At 34.0% G+C, this 20921-nt stretch overlaps 1 protein-coding gene across 1 annotated transcript in view; it reads left to right on the top strand.

The window, feature by feature from the left end:
- Positions 1-20921, top strand: part of LOC149897643 (NACHT and WD repeat domain-containing protein 2) — a 45631-nt gene that overhangs the window by 13504 nt on the left and 11206 nt on the right. Inside the window, exons 2-6 of the mRNA XM_090116209.1 lie at positions 16654-16817; positions 17150-17344; positions 17738-17905; positions 19702-19852; positions 20576-20732. Coding sequence (XP_089972335.1) covers positions 16654-16817; positions 17150-17344; positions 17738-17905; positions 19702-19852; positions 20576-20732 — 835 coding nt within the window. The remainder of the gene's footprint in view (positions 1-16653; positions 16818-17149; positions 17345-17737; positions 17906-19701; positions 19853-20575; positions 20733-20921) is intronic.

Below are 20921 nucleotides of genomic sequence, written 5' to 3'. Positions count from 1 at the left end.
TCCACTGAAAATATTCAACAGATTGAGTACCTAACATAGTAAAGTTATATATAGAAAGAAGAAAGAAATTTTCTTTCTTTCTTTCTTTCTTTCTAAAGTTATATATATTGGATTATATTATGCCAGCAATGATAGTAAATTCAAAGCATAACAAAACCTAAGTACAATTTAATTCACGTAAACATGAAAACAACGGCATAGTTCATACCAATTGAACAGGAAAACGTCTTTCACTGTTTGCATCTTGAGGAGTGCTAAAGGAATAAATGCATCGTAAGCATGCGTTTGATTTAAATAGTATGTGAAAGTGTTATTTTCATAGATACAACCATGGTCACACGATTCTACACATCTTTAATTTATAAATTAAAGTACAATAATAGGCAATAAGTACAAGACTTATAAACTGCCTTAGACAGGGGCGGATCGTGAATTTATGGGGCCCTAGGCTAAAACGACTTAGGAACCTATAAGTACTCAACTATTAGCCAAGACAAAAAATTGTTCCTATGATGATAATGATCACCCTTATAAAGAATTAAAATTGAATCCAATCGTTGAAGAAAGCCTTCTTCTACGATCTATAAAATGATTGCGAATAGGTCGGAGTAAAATTAAATCGCTGCTGTTTTAGGTATTCCCAACTACCTTTTTGGTATAAATTATTAATTTAACAATATGTGTCTACTCTTATCAGTAATAATTACATCGCATTATCAATTAATTGCTTTAATTTTAATCAATTATTTGTTTAAATTTCATAGTATGAAGAGAATATCTGTATCCTTATAGTCTGTATCATTTTAGTAATTGTTTTGTAAATACAAATTGTTTAGTATATAATATATAGGTACAATATTCTAAAACAGGACGAAGATTATAAAGTATTTATTAAAACAAAAAATGTTATCAAACATTTATATATTTAGAATTAGTACCTATGTTTTAAAACCTTTTCCAAATATAAACCACTGATGTTTATACTTTGCTACATACATATCTAAATCCCTTTTAAACAGTGTATTTATTATTTTAACTAGGTATTTGTGGGCGGTGTTTATTTTCCTTCGTCGTAATTTAAATTATACAAACAATGTAAAAAGGTCACTGCAAAGTGCTTTCTACACTATCAAATCATACTTAGCCCCTTTAAATAAACAAGTAATAAATCGTAATGGACCCGCGAGGGCCTAAATGGATAGCATTTAGGCCCTCTACACTATCGTGATTGCCTCCACTCGCCCAAAGCTGCTTATTGTGCAGAGGACCCATAACAGGAAATGTTATTAGTTATAACAACTAAATTAACAACAAAATTAATAATTAATAAACTTCATAAGGCTGTGGCATTGTGCCGAAATGAGATGCTCAAGAAATCTCCGCCTGACTAGCAGAACTAATTTTCGTGGCTAATTTTAAATGACTCTTAATTGTCACAACGCTTAATTTTAGTTACTGTGTACATTTTATATATTGCAATATTGTGTTGTTATGAACAGCTGACATTTTACTGTCTACCAACAAATTAATCTCTTCATCAAACGAAAACTTTATTTTAATTAACAAGTTTTTATTAATTTGGATAACAATGTAAATAAAATTTCTGATAGAAATCGTAATAATATACATACAATATGTTCATAGGCTTTATTTTATCGTATAAAATGTTGGCTCAACCATCTTATAGGACAGCTTATAGAGTCTAATAAGTAATAAATACTAAGCAATCCCCTAGGAGAATGTGAACGCAAGCCAAAAAACAATCAGAAGAAAATAATTACTTACATATCTTCTCACTCAATAACACACATGACACAAGAAGTATGTTTATTGATTTAAATTTTCATCGTGTTACACTCTGCATAATCTTCTTCACAATAAAAATTTTTAGGGTGTCTTAATTCTGTTTTCCAGCTCCATATTTTTACTATAATGCCTACACTACTAATTAATAAATATTTACATATCCTACCAAAACAAATTCCCTTATCACTAAGTACATAATGCAACTCATATAATAGTACTATTACGATAATGACATAATTATATAATAAGAGGAGGTAAGACAAAAGATGACGTACAACGTGCGTCATTGGTCGGAAGTAGGTCAGGCCGGCCCTGGCCTGAGGGCGCAAGGCACACGGTAATTAGCCGTAAACTCGAATATCATAAGGTCTAATTTCCTATCACACCTAGAATATGATATGTGTGATCCCTTGGTTTTGATCATGAAAATGTTTTGGATTCTGTATTGGAGTTTTTGTCTCGAAGAGGTGCCAATTAACTTGAGATGAAAAGAAACACGTAGTAGTAGGAATAAAATCACAACATTTTTTTAGACAAACCAAATTTCAGTAACCAGTTAAGTGTTTACTGAGTTTAGGATATTTCCTCAAATTTGCTTAGGTATAGCAAGTAGTAAAATAAAAAGGATTAAATAAAAAATAAGGTAAAAAATCTAGAAGATCTACAATGACGATACAATCTATACGATAAGATTGACATTAAGCAGAGTATTGTAGATAAGTTATACATACTATGTCCACACCGAATCGCAAAAACTAAGCTCCTATCCCAGGTAGAATTTCGATTTTCGCATAATGATTTTAAGGGGAACAATCCCTAATCCCCAAGAAGAAGGCCTTTTCATGTCGCACTCCAAATAATCCCATTTCAAATCCTCAAATCCATTGAGATCGACATTTCTAGATTGCATACTAAACTTTACTGCGACTAATTTTTGACTAGTCAAAGTAGTGACGTTATAAATACGAAATATAAGTTTTTTTTTATTCTATTGCATAGCTTCTATCGCGGGCCTTGACCGCGGGGACCGAATCGAGAAATTCCGTAACGAAAAAACCTCACGCTCCCCACTCCGACGGACACGGAGATGTTGCTTGAAGGCATGCTATGCATAATGCAATAGCTGTACTGCGGCAGTCCCCGAGTGCCACACGTCGTTTTTGTTTTGACGTGACACCAAGAGTACAAGACCAATTTTTTATTTTTGAAAGCTATATGTATACTGAGTTACATAGTGACTATTTTTTTTAATCTCGATGCAACCGTGGCGTAGCTGCAGACAACCTTCTAGTTCTACTCCTTTAAAGCGAAAAAATTTTAAACTTCGGCATAATTAAAAAATATGTCTACTTATTAAAAAAATTGTACTTTTCCACGTAATTGTCATTTATATCAACAATGTCTAGTTACAGATTAATACGTAATGTTATTCAATGTACTTGCTTGGCTTGCATCATCTAATTGACGTGATCATTGTAAAAGCAATTGACATTGTAAAGCTGAATAGTACGATGGTTCTAGTTCTAGGTTATCTATTATACTTGTATTATACAATTAAATAGATCGTAAATTGTATTTGTTATAGATTGGAGTTTTCTAGGATTTTTTATCGTTATTTTTATTTTGTTATTTGAAGTATCTGCGTTATTTTAACCACTTGTATTATATGCTTACTATGAATTTCTGGTCTAAATTGTAGTAGCAAAAGTTCTTGTAAAGAGATTATTGATGCGACAAAGTCCAGCCAAATTTTTATGCCAATACAACATTTACCGGATCAGCTCAGTAGTATTCTTAACTTAGTGACATTATTGCACGCCTCATAAGCGAAGCGTTGAGGTGGGTACTACTGTCACTTCGCGCAAAACATCTGATTTTTCAAACTTAAAATGTCTTTATGTATCATACATTGCACTTGTAAGATAATACATACACATACATATTAAGAAAAAACACTATTTTTAACGTTCATGATATTTTTGATGTCATTTTTGTTATTTAAACTAGTTAAAAAACAGTTTAAAAAAGTTCTGTCTTGGACGTCCGTGTGTCTGTATGTGCGGATCCTTTTTCTTGTTAACACGATAGCGACCGAAATACTTTACTAATCGAGTCTTTTTTTTTCTCTTACGCTTGAGTATGCTCAGGAATAGAACCCTTTCATTTTTCAGGGTCTGATTCGATGTGGTTTAATTGTTATTAAATAAACAAAAATAATAATTAATAAATATTTATTAAAAAAAAAATTATGAGGCGTGCACTTTTGGATTTTCCAAATTATTTAAGTTTTGTTCTAAATTGTTAAAATGGTACGGGAGCTATTAACGTTTTAAAAATAGTCATTTTAGTATACATAGTTGGGTTTTTGATATACCTACTGTTTCTCTTGCTATTTCGGTTAGAGTCCGGGCTGCCGGCTGTCTGGCTGGCGGTAGTGGTTGCGTTTATTAGTGCGCATAGGAAAATATCCGTAATTTAAAGTCATTTATTAACGCTTTATTTTTAATCTTTTGCCTTTAGATAGATCCATCAGACATACATTTTTTATTGCAAGATTTTTTCGTTGTTAAATAGGTGCCATACGCAATTTTTTATTTCAAAATAATTAAAATGTCATCGAAATAAGTGAAATTACATCAAGAACCAATATATATCAAAGAACCAACTATACTAAAATTCTCTCTTGTCAACGTTGGTAGCGCCTATACGAAAATAGTAGTGCAGTATTTTGTTGTCTTGATTTATAAAACTTGTGAGTACAGCCCTGTACTGCTAAGATATTTATTTGTTGTATTTTATCGTAATGGCTGTCGGCCAACGTAATATCATAATATATTGAAATGTTTTGTTTATTTTATAGTCAAACAAAATAAACTAGATTCTTAGGTTATTATTTGACTCCCTGATTGCTTAATTATGAAAAAAAAATGATGATAATCTACCTATATATGTATAATGTAAGTAGGCAATGAGCACTAACTATATTTTTTTTTAACGAACTGATAATATATTTTTTAATTGATACTGGACACTGGTACAGACTGCAAGCGAATTGAAGATAAATATAAAAATAACTTTCTTACCAATATTTCACGCTTCTTAGCTATATTGTATTAAAAGAAATGATTTTAAAACAATTTCCTGCTGAAGAGCTTTAAACTATCTACTATATAAAAATAAGTCGGGTTTTCCTTCCTGACGCTATAACTCCAGTACGCACGAACCGATTTCCACGGTTTTGCATTCATTGGAAAGGTCTCGGGCTCCGTGAGGTTTATAGCAAAGAAAATTCGGGGAAAATTTCAAGAGAAAAGTGAAAAAAATGAAATATTACATAAAACGAAGCCATCTGGTGGCAAAACGGAGTTCGCCGGGTTTGCTAGTATTTTATAGAAATATCAAAATCACTAGCATAATTTACTTAGATTAAGAATACACCCTGTAACCAGGGGCGTAGCTACCGCCGTATCTGCCGTATCAATTATACGGGGCCCCCGCGCCAAGGGTGCCCCCAACGTGCGCTTTTGTAAGAAATCTTTACCCTTCCTAAGGGCCCCCAAACAAATTTTTATACGGGGCCCCGCCAAGGCACGCTACGCTTCTGCCTGTAACCCTTGGTATTCATGATAGTCGGTAAATGTCTAAAGAAACTCTTAATAGAAAAATGCTAGTCGCAACTACTTAAAGTTTAAACTCGTATTACTTGTTTCAAAGTGAATGCTTTTGTCCTGGCATTTATTGAATGAGCTCAAACTTAGTGTATGGGACTTAATATTAACTACTCAACTTCCCTGAGTTTGAATTTGAGTATGGCTTGATGAAGCCTTCCACTGAATTTGAGTTAGGTTGATTATTGTTACATGAATACACTATGCTTATACTTTACGGGTTAAGAACAATCCTAATACTGATTCCTGTTTATATTATAAGCGCGAAAGTTTGTAATAATGTATGAAAGGTCCAGCCCCCCTAGTCAAGTGGCTTTCTGTTAGCGTAGCGTTCAATAGAATAGACTACGAATGTATGAGATTGACGTAACCTGTAGCTACGTTTATTTACAGCCTACGTCAATCTCATACATTCGTAGTCTATTCTATTGAACGCTACGCTAACAGAAAGCCACTTGACTAGGGGGGCTGATCTGTATGAAAGGTATAGTGATAGATTATTGCCTGAATCATCATATTTATAGGCTTCTGAATAGGCTATCAAGCGAGTCACGCCGCGGTTTCCAGGTTTTGACACCAACTATCTAAGTATATTTAAGCCTCAGAGAAAGATATGATGAAAGAGATATAAGTTTGATTTGAATTATGATCTAGACAAGCAATAAGAACATACAACAGTAAAGATCATAATCTATGATTGTTCCTTTCGCCAGTTTATGACTTTGTTTATGTACCTAAGTAGAGCTTATAGTAACGTGAGATACAAAACTACGTAAAATATTTTTATAAAATGTTATATTTTATTTATTTACTTTTGTTTTTATTATTACAGTTCAATTTGGAAAAAAAAGTATTATGAAATGAACAATATCACAATTCACATATTATTACCTGCCTCACAAACCATGTTTTTACTACGTTTTTTATAAAAGTTCACAACTTTATAAAACATGGTATAAATAAAAAAGTTCAAGTTATAGCCTTACGTGTTACTTCAGTAAGAATTACCTAATACAAGGTACATAAATATTAAATACAATCTAGTTCTACTTGTTACATATGTACCTGCCTTGGAACAATTGGGTCGTAAGAATAACATACATTTTAATCTGCGATTAATATAATATGTAGTCGCCTACACGAAGATGTATAAAGTATTAAGTTTAGTTTAGTTAGTATTTGAATCAGTTGTGCCCCGTGGTTTCACCCGTGAAAAACACAATCCTTATATTTCAAGCATTTAGGGGTTGCAATTTGCAAATTTCATCCAAAACCGTGATGTACGTTAGTCCTAAAAGCAGACAGTCAAAAGACTTTCAATTTAATTTTTTGGCTGAATTCTGAAAATTTATAATTTTTTTAAAAAAATAGTGATAAATTAGTACCTATCAATAAAACACGTGTGAATTCTGACCTTTCCCATTTAACGTATGTTCAAATAAATGCTTGTTTCTTTTATTCAAATTGTATCCACTTTCTCTTGATTAGACTTCGTACAAATAGTAAATAGGGTAGAAGTTTCCATTTCATTACATTGGTAAAGCATTTTACATTTATTTCTACTAGAACAATAGCATTTTATTATGGAGAAGATTCAGTGTAATTGCAGGAAACAATACTATTATACTATACCTACACATTTTTATAACGTTGAAAACGTTGAGCTCGATTAATATGATATTTATTGAAGTGAAACTTCTTTATCGGGGTTGTGAAAAAAATTTAGTGTAACATTTTTACGTTACGCGTGACATTTTTCCGTTTCGCGCCATCTTTTTCTTATCCCTACCACGCGTGATTCGACGTATTTCTGTAAAGTTGTATATAGTGAATTATTTTTTGAACAATAAGGTCATAAAGAAGTTTCACTTCTTACGTGTGTACACTAGTACACGCACACATTTTTTTTAAATGTAGATTACTCTGTACCTACATCATAAAATGCCTCTAAAATAACATACCTACAAACTTAATTTTACACCAAATTAACTTTAAAATCTATAAACACAATAGTTCGTTGTGCGATAAACCGATTTGCCACAATAGTAATTAAATATTTTCCGGGGCCATCGTGCTTGTCAAAAGTTCAGAGTATTCGCTCAAATTATTTTCAAACTGTCAGCTGCTTTATGCTCTAGCGAAATATTTGGGAAATCCGCTTTGACTTTCCACATTTTAGAGGAGAATTTGCACAAACAGAAACCACAGTCGGGACGGCCTGTGGGATGTGTTGTTGAATAAATGCTTTGTTTTTAAGACCAAAAATGGATAGATAGTTTCCATGAAATAGTGGAGTTCTTTCACTTAAACTGAAGGACGGTTTATTTGTCAGCTACATGAGGTAATTTTAAGTTATTAGTTGTTCCAACCTTATTGGAAGTGCTGGCAAATATTGACTTTCATAACGATGAAAATTAATTAAATCTTCATAATATAAATTACCGACCATCCTACTAATATTATAAATGCGAAAGTTTGTATGGATGTATGGATGTATGGATGTTTGTTACTCTTTCACGTAAAAACTACTGAACCGATTACAATGAAATTTAGCACACATATAGAGGGTAACTTGGATAAACACATAGGATAGTTTTTATCCCGGAAATCCCACGGGAACGGGAACTATGCGGGTTTTCCTTTGCAAACGCGGGCGAAGCCGCGGGCGGAAATCTAGTTATACATATAATATATAATGGAATTAAATACAATTTATTATGCACAGGCTTCAAAAATTCAGAACAATTTCGTGAGTAATTGGTAATTTATAGTTTATCTGTAAAATTGATTTTGCTTCTCTTAAAGAGAATATACAAATAAATTACGACGAAAGTTCAATAATTAATAATGATGACCGAGGTATGTTTTAATTTCTATACACTAACTTTGTAGGATTGTACCATTGCATCGGTGCAGTAATATAAAATAATCTAATAGATAGGTACACTAGGTATAGTCTACATATACATATACAAGTTATTCAATACCTACACAGAATTTCTATCCTTCCAATAACGAGCTTGCATGAAAGTCTCAAAAGATATATTCATTGATCAATCTAATACGGAAATCACTCGCAAAGAGCTGGCACAGCATCAAAGCGCATTTTCACCTGCACCTCATTCGTAACAGCTGTTAACAAGCCGCCATCTTTATTTTATTATTTTTAATCTTGATTCATACGCGCGACACCCAGTCTGTTTATTTTCAACGTTTTTTAGATAATTTTTAAAGAGGAATGTTTCGTTTGTATGATTCATTCGATTTAAAGTGCTTTTTGTAATGTGCTGTAGGTACTTCTTATAAATCTAATTTCAATGGAGATTAGTTAACAAATAAATAGAAAAAAATCGTACACTTTCCTGTAGCGATGCTCAAAACTATATAAGTAATAGAAAAGACTTGCCAACTTTGTTGCTAAGCGTAAAACTCGAGAACGGCGAAGTTTTTAAGAATAAGGAAGGTTGGAAAGGCAACTCGAAAACAGGACAGAAAATCGTCATCTCTGGCAGCTAGTACTAATATTTTAATAAAATTTTAAAATATTTTAGACATTTACCTATATTTCCAGTTTTTTTATTATTATTTTTGTTGCAGTCAAATAAAAATGAAACCACGGTAACAAATCGTGCGCTGCGTCAAGCACAAAAATATTTAGCAAAGCTCCAACAATCTTGATATTTTAGTAATTAAGCGGTAACAAAAGGAAAATTATCTCTCGATCTTGAAATGAGGTTAAAGCGTTCTTATTTGCTTAAGTACGCATTGTAATTAAGCAATTAAGATTTGAATCCAGATTACTGGAGCTTATTAAAAAATTACCTTAAGTAAGGATATCGTTGTGATTTTATCTACACGCTTTGCGGGTTACCTACATAGAATGAGGATAATTTATGCATTAATTCATTGGTTAGGTCTTTGAAACTGCTAGCCAGACTTCCAGGGGTACCTTGTGCTTTTTTAATTCGGAAAATAGTTATAGGTAGTGATACCTTTATGAATGCTAGTGATTGGTAGGTTTAAATGTGGTAGTCCAGATATTTTCAAAGTACTCTATTGTTCTGAAACATGTTAAATTAGGTATACCGTATACCAAAGAAGAAAGTCAAGGAAAGTTTGGATTAACATACAATTCTTTTATCCTGATACTAGCGGTCCGCCCCGGCTTCGCCCGTGGTACATGTTTACGTTTTCTCTACAATGAAATACAACTATCCTCGTACTTCAAGGAATATAATAAAAAAAGAATTATCGAAATCGGTTCAGCCGTTCTCGAGTTATTATATTATATAAGATTATTGATATATTTGTATTTTTATATATAAGATTATTTCATACATATGTTGATAGGGTAGCGACATACGTTTTTTTTTCTTTTATATATCTAACTAGTAAATTGTAGTGGAGCAAAGAGCAAATTACTACACTAGCTGTCCCCGCGGTTTTACCCGCGTTACTCCGTTCGTATTGGTAGTCGCGTGAAGATATACCTATAGCCTATTGGCTTCCTCGATAAATGGGCTACCTAACAGTGAAATATTTTTTTGTTAATAATAATTTAACACATCGTTCCTGAGAATAGCGCGTTCAACCAAACAAACTCTTCAGCTTTATATGTAACTAGCTGTTGCCCGCAGCTTCGCCTGCGTGGAAAAGATAAATTTTCATGGTACAAACTTTCATCCCCTATTTGATCCCCTTGGAGGATGAATTTTCTAAAATCCTTTCTTAGGGGACGCCTCCGTCCTAACATCTACCTGCATGCCAAATTTCAGCCAGATCCGTCCAGTGGTTTGGGCTGTGCGTTGATAGATCACTATATCAGTCACCTTTGAGTTTTATATATATAGATATAAGTATAGATTACTCAAAAACTAGCAAATCTCAATAATAACGAATTCACTAACCTTTTAAAAGCGTACAATAATAGTTCTGTATCTAATTGTTATGACTACGTCAGAGGCATGTGGATGTAAATGAGCGATTTACATAACATGTAAACAACACAGACAGTATGACTAATTGGACTCTCAACTGTGCTCTCATGTGCGTGTGCGCATAGCACGTATGAACACTGTTATTGTGGAAAATATAGCGAATTTGTCAGTTTTGATACTTCCGTTTTTGTAACCAGTCAGTAAAAAGTTTGAAAAGTATCAAGATCATTCGGAGTACCAACACAGAATCTTAACCATCGACGATCTAAAGTTTTCGGAATCACTAAAATGATACACAAATAAAATCTACTACTACACCTCTAGTGTAATATAAAAAATATAGAGCTCTAAGTATTTGGAATTGAAGGTCGTGCATCTTCATTTATAATATCCAGTAAATTGGGATTAACTATAAATATTGCATGATAAGCTATACGTCAAATAAATAACATGTAGTTAAGCTGCATCTCGGTAGATATTTATAACGACAAATAGTGTGTTAGTTTCATTAAATATTATTTTTATTACTTTTATGGCCGGTCGCAACTTCTCTATAATTTTTGAAAATTGACATAAAAAGTGTTAAATAGACTCTCAGTGACATTATTACCAAGTGATGAATCGGTAGATTTATAATTTTTAAAAAGCACATAGGTTAGATATACGTACGATACTAGATGTCCTACCAATAGGTACATTTTCATATTAATATTTTTTACATAGCAGTAATAATATTTTTTATCTAGCAATAGATAGATAGATAGATAGAAAACACTTTATTGTACAAGTTGTTGCACACAAAAACAAAATTTACAAAAAACGATATTTAACTTAAAATAATAGTTTAAAAAAACTAAAAAACACGCTTTTAGTTCGGTTTTCTATAAAATGCGTGTTTTTTATTTTTTTTTAACTATTATTTATTTTATCAAATTAGTGTATTGTCATCGGTCCTAAATAAATCTACAAAGTTTGAACGAAATCTGGCCGTTTAACAATTCCACTTTTCATTAGTTATATAATTTTCAAAATGTTCATATGTTGAAAATTTTCCATGCACCGCACGACTCTACCTAAATAAACAGTACTTAAGCAAATTAGACACCGAAAATTAAAATCTGTTATTTTTTGCACAGGTTAGCTTCATACGAATTTCATGACTTTCCTCCCGTACACGTAATACAGCCGCGATTCATTATTATCACATAAAATCACACAATCTCTGCGGACACGCTAACACAAATAATTAAATATTTTCCGAGCGCTATCACTATACACAGCTGGAATGGGTATTTCATTTTAAAAGTAAACAGCCGAGCTTTGTACATAGTCGTAAGCTCGAAGTAGGTCGGCACCGCGTCACGATGACGTCATTGATGACGTAAGCGCCCGTCCCCCTGCCACGCCTGTACCCTGTAGCTATGGATTTAGTAGTATGTATACCACATGAGTAGAAAGATGTATACTGTGTAGTACTCTATACTATAGTATAATATGTGTATACTTTATTGGTTTGTTTGTCGGATTTGAGATGTACCTAGGTAAAATTGGCTATTTTAGTAGCAATCAATCTGATATAGATTAGGTACAGACTTATTTTTCGGAAATGTTTTTCAAATAATGTTTGGTATGGAAAAATTTACCTGACAGTTTATCGAACCATACTTTTGATGTTAATGCTATTTTTATATAATTACAGTTTTGTCTCTTAAATAAAAATTAGCGTTATCCTTTTGCACGCCTCATAAGCGAAGCGTTGAGGTGGGTACTACTGTCACTTCGCGCAAAGCATCTGATTTTTCAAACTTAAAATGTCTTTATGTATCATACATTGCACTTGTAAGATAATACATACACACACATATTAAGAAAAAACACTATTTTTAACATTCATGATATTTTTGATGTCATTTTTGTTATTTAAACTAGTTAAAAAACAGTTTAAAAAAGTTCTGTCTTGGACGTCCGTGTGTCTGTATGTGCGGAGGATTTTCTTGTTAACACGATAGCGACCGAAATAGGGTAATTGCGCTGGTTTGCCGTCCAGTTTCGGTTTTCGTCCATTTGACTGACCTGCTACAATCACGTGCGTAAAACTTGAATACAAACCTACCTTCCCGCGCAAGTTTGCACTTTTTACGGTCCTTAATGTGTAAGCAACAGTACTATCAACATCAAAATTTGATTTGACAAGAAGAGAGTTCAAAAAATTAACGTAAAAGTGGCCGCTTCCCATCCGTGCCTTGCAGATGTCATCGCGCGAGAGAAAAATTTGCCGGCGAGAAAAGTTCATGGTAAGTTAAATCACTGTTTTAGCTAGTTAACGTAATGTTTTTGGTACGTATGTTTAGTTATAAGCCTATTAAACGCAATTAGAAGTGTTTATCATACTTTTTTTATAATACTCTTCGAAAAATTAAGTGGACGGATACTAGGTTACCAAATTCTCAAAATATTTGGTTTTCGTCCAAGTGGACGAAAACTCAAACAGCTACGTGAATATTTGTTAGGTTCTTTTTACTGTATCGGACCTTTAAAATACCGAATAGTTTCTCCCGAAGTGATCTTTATTGCTATTAGTTTAGATTTTTTGGTTTCCGTCCACTGCTTTGTCAGTGCTGCCAAAATAAAAAAATATTTAAAGAAGTGGACGAAAACTAAATTTAGCTTTAAACGTTTCAGTTTTCGTCCATGAATGAGTATTGGAGTGGACAAAAATTAAAAATGGCTATTCTTTTGCAGTACTTTTCGTCTTTTTTACGTATTGAAAAGTTTTCTATTCAGTATCTTCCTTATAAATAATTGGTGAGGGCCAGAGTGTTGTAGGTACCTAATATTGTCATTCATTCAGTCATGTATCATTCTCCTTATGTGAAGTAGAGTCAATTATTCGTGGCATAAATGGGGGTAGGTCAGACATAATACACTGTATTTTTCTTGATTATCATTCACTTGAGTATCATCTTTTATTCTAGGTCTGTTTTGCCAATGCAATATTTTTTTATTCTACTTACTCAACGTATCCTAAGAAAGATCTTATTGTTTTTAGATGGCCTCGAAGGAGTCTAAGAAAGCTAGAAAAAAAACGCTACGTACACTGAAGAATCTTAAAGAATAAAGGCATCAGTAAGACAATAATGCATAGTTCAGTAAGGTATAGTATAGTTTATTTTAGTAGCTAAAACGTATTATTATGGCTGTGTTTAATATAGTACGTTTCATTTGATAAACAAAGTATTAGAATGAATATTTCTGTTTTTTGATGTAATTTCTCAGTCCTATAATTATTACTTTATTCATTTACATTGTAAGTAACGCATTCCTTTCTTTATTACGAATGATTAAACAGTCATCACTAACGCATATAAAGACTGCCAAGTGCTACATAGATCTCAGTGTTGACTAGTTATATTGATTATTATTAGTAAAACTAAACCTGTAAGGTAGTGAGAAATTGTGATGTTGATTAAATAAAAGTATATATTTACCTGTAATTGGTTTTTAACTTAATAGTTGACCTACCCTCCTTTTTCTACACGGTGGTCGAAAACTAGCTTACACTAGGACGAAAACCAGTTTTTTTGGACGAAAACTAGCATTTACCCTACTTTTGCAGAAAATAATTTAAATAAAAAGATACGTCAAAATGATTTATTTTCACCTAATATTATCTTAAAGAAGACTATATAAGGACTAAATAAAAATATTATTTGTTTAAGGAAGGGTGCTCCAAAATATTTATTTCGCATCACAAAGTTGGCAACTCCCATAACTGGACGAAAACCAGCGCAATCACCCTACTTTACTAATCGAGTCTTTTTTTTTCTCTTACGCTTGAGTATGCTCAGGAATAGAACCCTTTCATTTTTCAGGGTCTGATTCGATGTGGTTTAGTTAATTGTTATTAAATAAACAAAAATAATAATTAATAAATAATTATTAAAAAAAAATTAAGAGGCGTGCACTTTTGGATTTTGCAAACTATTTTGATATATAATTCACTAGATTTCCGCCCGTGGCTTTGCCCGCGTTTGCAAAGGAAAACCCGCATAGTTCCCGTTCCCGTGGGATTTCCGGGATAAAAACTATCCTATGTGTTAATCCAAGTTACCCTCTATATGTGTGCTAAATTTCATTGTAATCGGTTCAGTAGTTTTTACGTGAGAAAGAGTAACAAACATCCATACATCCATACAAACTTTCGCCTTTATAATATATATATATATATATATATATATATATATATATATATATATATATATTAGATTCACATCAACTTGTATTTGTACCTTGAATTTCAACACATTAACTACGTATGTCATGCTTTCATAGTACAATACAGTTATTTTTTGCACAGTTAACAGTTAACTTAATCAATAGTTAACTTACATTTAATTACGATATCTAGGTATACCTTGAGACCAAGCGTAGTATAAATTATAATATATTTACTACACTTTGATATTAAACACACATAAATTCTCGTAAAGTTTTATTAGTATATATGCCTAACATTGTTGAAATTCCATATTCATAGCTCTACCGGCTACTTTAGCTTGCATAGAATTTTGGGACGTGAATTCTATCCCTACTTAAAGTTCGAGTTATTTCAGCTTCTCGAATAATTTTCGTATGCAATTTCAGTGCAAAATATAATATACATTTTAATGTTATCGTAAAGTTAAACGAAAAATTTCTCGTTGTAAAAGTGATCATAAATAAAATGTATTCTTGTGACAAAAAACCTTTGGCAAGAAGTTAAATTTATCCAATATCTAGTTGTGCCCTGCGGTTTTAGTCGCATTGCTCCGCACTATTGGTTATAGCGTAATAATATGTAGCCTTCCTAAATAAATGGGCTATCTAACACTGAAAGAATTTTTCCAATCGAAACAGTAGTTCCTGAGATTTGCGCGTTACAGCAAACAAAAATCTCTTCAGCTTTATAATATTAGTATAGATATAATATAAATGAATATTATAAAACAATGCTTAGCTAGTTAGATTTCAATTTAGATACTAACAATAGCCAGCCCTATTACTATTGTACCCCTTTCGCCCCAATCAGCTGAGTGTCGATGATAAATATTTACTCATACTAAAAGCTTTGCCCGTAATATAATATAGAGGATCTGATAGGTTCATGTTTTCAGTGATTGATTATATCATATTGAAATATGTCGCATATAACTATAGTGATATATCTTTGCAATTTCATCTCTAGGCTCTATGTAGAGATATATATCTTTTAGCACATACATATACGTTACGAAAACTATAATTTATATTAACATGTTAAAATATGTAGAGCCTTGGTAAACGACAAAATAAATGGTATTTATTATTTAGGTCTGCAAGAACATGATGTCTATTTGAAATTACACTCGATCAATAGAGAAAATTAATGAAAAATTAATTCAATTTTCGGAGCATTTTTTATAATATTCCAACTAATAGATAAATGACAAATACAGTAGTTAAACTACCAAACTATGTAACATAACAATAACTGAACTACAGATAGCTCTACTTTTTCACTGTTTAGGTGGCTATCTCTAGGAATATTTACTCATAATAGAAACAACATTAGATACTCGAAGGAATAAACTCAAAGATTTTTCATTAAGTCTGTAACATTTTACAAAGAGTTTGGAAACTTAAATGAGGCTCTTGTCGGGCGAAAGATGTTTTTAAGGAGCGGCAATAGTCGTTTAAAAGTTTTACAAAGCCTTTTAACATGATATTTGAGGAAATAAACGTTAACAATCCCCTTTTAATGTAAACTTTGCGGTGTCAGATTGTTTAAAATTTTACTTCGATAATTACTACGGATAATAATCATTATAGACCGGGTTTAAAATAATATCATCAAGGTGTTGTTCAAGAATTTTTTTTAAATTTCGTTCGTTCGTGTCAGCCGTGGGACGTCCACTGCTGGACAAAGGCCTCCCTCAAGGTTTTCCACCACGCCCGGTCACCGGCGGCCTGCATCCAGCGGCTCCCTGCCACTCGGACCAGGTCGTCAAAATTTCGTTCGCTTAAAATAAAACTGTATGTATAAGGTATATTTCGTAGTTAGGTACTCGTTAGAATCGCAAGTTTAGGTTACTTTCTTTTAGTTATAACAGGCCTATTTCCCTGCAATAGAAACATTTCATCACGTTCTCATATTTTATAACGAATAGAAAAACACATATTATATCCTAAATCCTTCAACAAAAAAGCATAATAACATAGAGTAGACCGAACTGCTGCGCCCGCAGGTCCCCGCCGTACCGAGTCACCAAACCGTCGTTCGACGCTGCGGCGGAGCCTGCGCAGGAGTTGCTCGAGCCAGCCCCCTCCTTTAAGGACAAGAAGCCGCAACTTAAAGGGCCTAGAGCACAGATTGGATCCAGCGTCTCTGGTAAGTTATATAATTACTTGTACTCGTATGTGTTTTATTACATTCATTATTGTTTCACAAAATTTTAATGTAAATGAATCGTCTTCTCACTCGACGTTTCCTAAATGACGGAAGATTCTCAATTATTAGTACTTTAATGATTGTGTGTTTATACTATACTTTTCGTATCTAGTTTCGTAGCTTTTCTATGGTATATCTTTTTTGATTTATTAATTTTCAAAGGCTTAATAAAACTGCTAATCTACTATACCTACAAAAAGTCAAGTGCCACTTATCATTACCATGTTCGCGTAATCCTATACATTTTATCAATAATCCATACTTCATTTCAGATTCCATCTCGCTATCATCACCGCAAGCATGTGCGTCACCACGCGAGGAGGTTGTAGGCGTGGGCCCTCCTATGCCGGCGAATGTGTCGGCTCTCTCGGAGGAGCATAGGGCGTACCTGCTGGGCAAGAGCAGTAGCCAGCGAGCCAGGAAGCGGAGGGCCATGCTGATATATGTGTGTGCAGCGGATTCGCAGGGTGAGTGGACAACCGTAATTTTGCTGAACCATCAAACCATGTTTTAGCTTTCCATAAAACAAAAATATAGCGATTATAATGGTCTACAAACGTAAAAAATGTAGTTTTTATAATATAATGAATGTAGTAATAATAAATGTAGTTTGTAAAATATGCGTTGTTTTGAATACTGCTCATACAATTATCCACATATTATAAATTGGTAAATATCACAGAAACGGAGTAATTTTTCTCCTGAAAGATATCGTAGTATGCATGTAATCACTAACGACCAAAATCGATAAATTAAAATATTGTCACAGTGATTTCTATTGTTGATTATAAGTAAAACTGCGAGATTACCACATAAAATAATAATAAAGATCTAACTTGTCAATTATGCATTTTCCCCAGATTGTTGCGCAGAAAAGGGCGCGTTGCACTGCGGCGTAGCGGCGCGGCTCCGCTTGCGCGCACGCAAGCGCGGCTGGCGCGTGCACGTAGCGGATCTACACTGGCGTTCACCGCTTGAACAACAGCGGGATCATCGCTTTCCTGTGCTCTGTATATCGGAACTTGCACGTAAGTTGGATAAGGGCTGCTCGTAGCACATGTAGCTTTATGGAAGATCTCGTAGCACGTGTAGCTTAATAGAAAATATCGTAGAACGTGTAGCTTAATAGAAAATCTCGTAGCACGTGTAGCGTAATAGAAAATCTCGTAGCAGTGTAGCGTAATAGAAAATTTCGTAGCAGTGTAGCTTAATAGAAAATCTCTTAGCACGTGTAGCGTCATAGAAAATCTCGTAGCACGTGTAGCGTAGTAGAAAATCTCGTAGCAGTGTAGCTTAATAGAAAATCTCGTAGCACGTGTAGCGTAATAGAAAATCTCGTAGCATGTGTAGCTTAATAGAAAATCTCGTAGCACGTGTAGCGTCATAGAAAATCTCGTAGCACGTGTAGCGTAATAGAAAATCTCGTAGCAGTGTAGCTTAATAGACAATCTCGTAGCACGTGTAGCGTCATGGAAAATCTCGTAGCACGTGTAGCGTCATAGAAAATCTCGTAGCACGTGTAGCGTAGTAGAACATCTCGTAGCAGTGTAGCTTAATAGAAAATCTCGTAGCACGTGTAGCGTAATAGAAAATCTCGTAGCATGTGTAGCTTAATAGAAAATCTCGTAGCAGTGTAGCTTAATAGAAAATCTCATAGCACGTGTAGCGTCATAGAAAATCTCGTAGCACGTGTAGCGTAATAGAAAATCTCGTAGCAGTGTAGCTTAATAGAAAATCTCGTAGCAGTGTAGCTTAATAGAAAAACTCGTAGCACGTGTAGCGTCATAGAAAATCTCGTAGCACGTGTAGCGTAATAGAAAATCTCGTAGCAGTGTAGCGTAATAGAAAATCTCGTAGCAGTGTAGCTTAATAGAAAATCTCTTAGCACGTGTAGAGTCATAGAAAATCTCGTAGCACGTGTAGCGTAATAGAAAATCTCGTAGCAGTGTAGCTTAATAGAAAATCTCGTAGCAGTGTAGCTTAATAGAAAATCTCGTAGCGTGTGTAGCTTAATAAAAAATCTCGTAGCACGTGTAGCTTTATGTAACATCTCGTAGCACGCGTAGCTTTATGTAAGATCTCATAGCACGTGTAACTAGAGGTGAGATCTCGTAGCACGTGTAGAAAATATAATATTCGTTGTAATTTTTATATATTTTCATACATTATAAATTATAATACAGTATAAACTCTATATAACGATACTCCATTTAACGTCAAACTCCGTATAACGTCAAGATTTCTCGACTTTGGTTGGTTTATATTGTTGTCTATACAATAATACACTCCATCAACACTCCATATAGCATCGCGCTCACTCTAATTAACGACCACAATAAGACATTACCAATTACTAGGAAGTACTGACTAAGTTGCCGAAATCAATGAAAATGTAGTTGTGTACATTCTTTTTTACTGACATACCGAAGATTCTAAGAAATGCAGTCGTTTGTTTGTTGTGTGAATGAACTTACACATGTTCACCTCAACTACTTGGCTTTCGTTAGTTACACGTTAAATAAAAAATTCTGCATGCCGAAGAAGATGGACGATCTGCCAAAAAATTTGAAGAAACCTCAATATGAAGACCTTGGTCCTTGATCAAGCGATGATAACATGGTTTCATAGCAATTTCAAAACAATATTCCTGTCTCGGGACCAATCATGCAATTTTCCCTTTCTTTCCATTTAACGACCACTCTCTATAACGTCGAAAAATGCACGGTCCCTTAAGTGACGTAATATAGAGTTTACACTGTATGTAAAATTGAATGTTTCTCAATTTGTAATTTATGCCAACTAAAAATTAAACTCTATTTTTCAGGTCAATCAGAACTAGGTGCAGTAGTACCAGTGTTGTTTTTGAACTCTAATCTCGGAACTCCATTGCTACCTCACACATTGGAATGCGCGGACTTCAAGGCGGCATTGGAGGCCGCCGATGATGAGAATGATAGGAGCTTATTGAATAAATGGTGAGTTTAAGATTTCATGTTCTTATTGTATTTACTTTAAACTGTGGTGTTATTTGTGGAAGTCTTAATTACGAAATTGTTTGTAGTGAAATAAACTGTAAATAGTTATTCGTAGAAGTGTAAATAATTAATTAGAAATAAATAAGAAAAATTATTTAAAAAAATGCATTTAAATTAAAAAAAGTCTTAAAACTAACTCGAATTTTTCGTTTTGACTGGGTTTTCATGAGTATTGATAAACCCGGTTAACTTTAGAGCAATTTAAAAGCGTTTAAATGAAGGAAATAAATAAATACACATATAGAGAAAAAATGGACGATCTCGTAGCACGTGTAGCCATCGTGTAGCCTTATGTAAGATCTCGTAGCAGGTCAAACAGTTAAAAAGATGAAACATCAGCAGTGTTTGCCTCTTCTGTACTTCTGCGTCATCATAGATCTGATATCGTTGTAATATGTAAATACTAGCTTTGCGCCCGCGGCTTCGCCCGCGTTTTCAAAGAAAAACCCGCATTGTTCCAGTTCCCGTGGGATTTCCGGGAATAAACCTATCCTATGTGTTAATCCAAGTTACCCTCTATATGTGTGCTAAATTTAATTGTAATCGGTTCAGTAGTATTTGCGTGAAAGAGTAACAAACATTCACATACACATCCGTCATCACAAACTTTCGCAATTATAATATTAGTAGGATAAGATGTTTTGATACGTGATATGACGTTAGGTACACGCTAGACAGCAGCACGACGCCGCCGTGCTACCGGCTGGTGCGCGGCGCGCCGGCCCGCTGGCGCCGCGAGATGGCGCGCGCGCTCAACGTGCTCGTGCGCACGCTGCCGCAGGAGGCGTGCGACGCGTACCTCACCACCGTGCTGGAGCAGGTAACGCGGAGTTAAAACTCTGTATTGTATTAGCCTGTTGTTTCCCACTGCTGGGCAAAGGCTTCCATGAATCACGATCTTGTGCTATTGTAGACCAGTCTCTATTAAATTGGTCCAGTTTATCCCGCCATCAGTTCTTCGCCGTAGCTGGGCCATGTCGGGGCTCCACAATGTCGTTACCTTGGCTCA

The sequence above is a fragment of the Colias eurytheme genome, chromosome 25 (assembly GCF_061535395.1).
Source record: "Colias eurytheme isolate Ceu_HAF_F1 chromosome 25, ilColEury1 Martin Lab GWU primary, whole genome shotgun sequence".
Taxonomy (NCBI): domain Eukaryota; kingdom Metazoa; phylum Arthropoda; class Insecta; order Lepidoptera; family Pieridae; genus Colias; species Colias eurytheme.
Note: the sequence above shows the minus strand (reverse complement) of the source record. Positions and strands in the feature narration are given on the sequence as shown.